The sequence below is a fragment of the Pongo abelii genome, chromosome 1 (assembly GCF_028885655.2).
Source record: "Pongo abelii isolate AG06213 chromosome 1, NHGRI_mPonAbe1-v2.0_pri, whole genome shotgun sequence".
Lineage (NCBI taxonomy): Eukaryota > Metazoa > Chordata > Mammalia > Primates > Hominidae > Pongo > Pongo abelii.
In genome coordinates this window covers 67,463,717-67,467,777 of record NC_071985.2, presented here as the reverse complement: position 1 = coordinate 67,467,777, position 4,061 = coordinate 67,463,717, and the positions used below count along the sequence as shown (strand labels likewise).

The 4,061-nt window shown below is 46.3% G+C and overlaps 1 protein-coding gene across 1 annotated transcript; it reads right to left on the bottom strand.

Moving 5' to 3' along the window:
• Nucleotides 1–287: 287 nt before the first annotated feature.
• LOC129048654 (transmembrane epididymal protein 1) lies at nt 288–1,109 on the bottom strand. The gene has a single exon (XM_054524559.1). The coding sequence runs from the start codon at nt 1,107–1,109 to the stop codon at nt 288–290; it is 822 nt and encodes a 273-aa protein (XP_054380534.1).
• Nucleotides 1,110–4,061: the final 2,952 nt, after the last annotated feature.

The window sequence follows — 4,061 nt, the reverse complement described above, 5'->3', positions numbered from 1 at the left end:
TTTCTTCCCGCTATGGATATTTCTTGGCCACATTCCTACCCCTTTGGGCTTCTTCCTCCTCTCCCACTTTGCCCCATCCACATAACCCCATCTGTGCCCCCTCTTCAGGTTTCTCTCTCCCTATCTACTCAGCAGTCTGAGGCCCAGCTACAGGGACAACAGTCAGGGCCAATTACTGTCCTTCAGGGCCATTGCCTTCACTGGGGACCAAAGAGGGTGCCATGTGGCTAAGGAGCCCACAGGAGGAAGACGAGGTGGACGATGTGCCAGCCACTGTAGGCCCTGTCTCAGGGGGAGCTCTTTGGAAGGAGGAGAGCCTGGTCCTCTTTCTCTGACTGCTCCACTTCCTGTAGCAACTTGTAGAGGGCTCCTGGAGTGCTTGCATAATATGGAGCTTCTTTGGGCCCAGTCAGCTTCAAGCTGGGTCTGAAACAATGATACCAAAAGGAAGAGAAGCCATAGATTCCCAACAGGAATGAGGCATTGATCATCACATGCCAGCAGAAGAAGGTGGTGACAAACATGATGTCACTGATGTCATCGTCCTGCCATGGGTAGCCAGAGACAGGTCTGTATAGAATAAAGCCTGCCTGCATCAGCCAGGAGCCCATCATCAGGATCAGAAAGGTCTCCATCAGCTGGAGATGACACATGTTGGGAGCCCACAGCTCTGCAGTCAACACCAGCAACAGCAGGAACACCACCAAGATGAGCAGAGAATGAACGTGCAGCTCCACCCCTTCTGAATCTTTAACGTGTGACAGCATCAGCAGCAGGAGCTCGTAGATGATCAGGACCAGGGTACCTTTTTCTAGGCCCACATACCTCTGAGGCAGCACGTTCTTGCACATGAAGTCCACACAGCCATTAAGAGTGAGGAGGATGAACATGGTGAGGTGCTGCCACTCTTTGGGGTACATGAACCTTGATGGCACTTGCTTGCTCATTAGCACCATCCCGCCATCAAGACAGAGAACCACATAAAATGTTAAGAGGGAGCCAGTCACTATCTTTAGTAATCCTCCATAGGCTATTTTCCACAGCCTGGCACATCTTTGCTTATTCCTGGGAGAGCACAAAGGATACAGGAGACAACCTTTGAGTATCATGCCCTTGGAGACCACTGTGGCCTGATATAGTCCATAAGAGAAAAGAAATAACCCCGGGTAAAAATGGCCAACGAACTTTCCCATGGAATAGAGGCCTGTCTGACTGAAGCGTGGAGAACAATACTCAGGACTCTCTGATCTCCTGTCCCTCACAGGCCTCTCGAGTTTTGGGTCTATATATACACAGCTAAGTTCTACCTACTTTTGTCATCTCCTTCTGCCCACTGCTCTCTCACACAATGGAAAGTTCTGGACAGGAGCCTAGGTTTTTAGTGAGGTGGGTCTCATTGTTCCATTTCATTCCAGTACACTGGGAACTAATTGAGTTCTGCCAAAGTAGAAACATAAATATTTTTTAGTATGCACCTGTGGGAATTTGTGCTCTCAGGAGCTCTGCTTTTGGACCCTTGAGGACCTTCTGGTCACACTTGTCCCTCTCTCTCATGGCTTGCTTCCTTCTGCCCCTGTTCAATGCTCAGAGTAGGAAAAGAGAGGTGCCTGAGCACAGAGATTATCCAGAGAAGACCTGGGTTACTCACAGACCTTAATGCATCCTTTAAGACTCCTTACTCGGACAGGCATGGGTGGCTCAAGCCTGTAATCCCAGCACTTTGGGAGGCCAAGGCAGATCTCGAGGTCAGGAGTTCGAGATCAGCCTGGCCAACATGGTGAAACCCCATCTCCACTAAACATACAAAAACTAGCTGGGCATGGTAAAGAGTGCCTGTAATCCCAGCTACTCGGAAGGCTGAGACAGGAGAATTACTTGAACCCGGGAGGCGGAGGTTGTAGGGGGCCAAGATCATGTCACTACACTCCAGCCTGGGTGACAGAGCGAGACTGTCTCAAAAAAAAAAAAAAAGACTCCTTACTCATATGTTGGGTCATATACTAAGAGCAAATACATTCTTCCCAGGCTTAAAAGTTTATAAACATTTGGATGTGTGCTCATATATATAGATACTGAGCTCTTGTCCTCTTCATTCTTCTGTAACAGTTTTTGGGGATCACAAAGAAAGCCACTCAATTGCCCCAAATTATCTTTCCACAGAACAGTAGATGAACGTAAAATGTCACCTTTTGAGATCAATTTTGGAATGTTAAGGTGTATTTTTTTATTAAAATGCAGATATGTTGAGATAAGTAGATCCAACAAGCTGCTTATATTTTAATGTGAATTAGGTCCTCAACTTTATTCTCTTTAATTGTCATTTACTATGTGTCTAACACATATAGGCAGAAAGAGTTCTAAGCACTAGGTAGCAGCCAGCTGCATATGAGGGATTGCATCCAAGGCGAGAGTCTTCATTTATTTATTTATTTATTTTTTTATTTTTATTTTTATTTTTTTTTGCATTTAAAACATTAAATTATATTTATTTGTCATTCATTGGTAAAGCACGTGGTATAAAATTCAAAGGGCACAAAAGGGCATAGTGGAAAACAAAAAGCCTTCATGCCTCTGTCCCCCAGCCATCCAATTCCCCTCCCCAATCTCGTTGTCCTTCAGATACATGCTATGCTTAGATGAGCAAATATGTACATATGCACATATAAATTTTCAATAAAAATGGAGGCATACTGTACCCTGTTCTGTACTTGCTTTTTAAAAAAATTTGATGTATTTTGAATACCAACCCTTATCAGTGCACATAGAGCTACCTCCTTCTTTTTAGTGACGGCAAGTATTCCATTGAATAGAGGTGCCATAATTTACTTGTCTAGTCCTCTCTTAATGGACATCAAGATGGTTGCCACTGTTAGGCTATTGCTGTGTTGAATACAATAATTATATGTATACATGTTTTTGTTTATATGTGCTAGGATACCTAGCAGAGGTTGGCAAAGTATAGCCTGTGGGTCAAATTCAACCTGCCATTAAAAAAAAAAAAAGTTTTTTTTTTTTTTTTTTTTTATCCATTTGTTATTTATTTAATGAATATCTCATTTAATATTCACAAACAGCTTGAGAAGAAGGTTTTAATCTTCCCAATTTTGCAACCAGGAAGTTAAGGCTTAAGGTGGGTGAGTAATTTACACAATGTTCTATGATTTACACTTCAGCAATTCTCATTCTTTTTTTTTTTTTTTTTTTTTTTTTTAATTTATGAAGTATTTATTGATCATTCTTGGGTGTTTCTCGGAGAGGGGGATATGGGAGGGTCATAGGATAATAGTGGAGAGAAGGTCAGGAGATAAACACATGAATAAAGGTTTCTGGTTTTCCTAGGCAGAGGACCCTGCGGCCTTCTGCAGTGTTTCTGCCCCTGGGTACTTGAGATTAGGGAGTGGTGATGACTCTTAAAGAGCATGCTGCCTTCAAGCATCTGTTTAACAAAGCACATCTTGCACCGCCCTTAATCCATTTAACCCTGAGTTGACACAGCATATGTTTCAGAGAGCATGGGGCTGGGGGAAAGGCCATAGATCAACAGCATCCCAAGGCAGAAGAATTTCTCCTAGTCAGAACAAAATGGAGTCTCCTATGCCCACCTCTTTCTACACAGACACAGCAACAATCTGATCTCTCCTTCCTTTCCCCACACTTCCCCCCCTTCTCTTCAACAAAACCGCCATCGTCCTCATGGCCCGCTCCCGATGGTCGCTGTCTCTTCGGAGCTGTTGGGTACACCTCCCAGACAGGGCAGCCGGGCAGAGGCGCTCCTCACCTCCCAGACAGGGCGGCCGGGCAGAGGCGCTCCTCGCTTCCCAGACGGGGCCGCCCGGGCAGAGGCGCTCCTCACTTCCCAGACGGGGCCGCCCAGGCAGAGGCGCTCCTCACTTCCTCCCATACCGGGTGGCAGCCGGGCAGAGGCGCTCCTCACCTCCCAGACGGGGCGGCTGGGCAGAGGCGCTCCTCACTTCCCAGACCGGGCGGCCGAGCAGAGGCGCTCCTCACTTCCCAGAGGGGGCGGCCGGGCAGAGGCGCTCCTCACTTCCCAGACGGGGTGG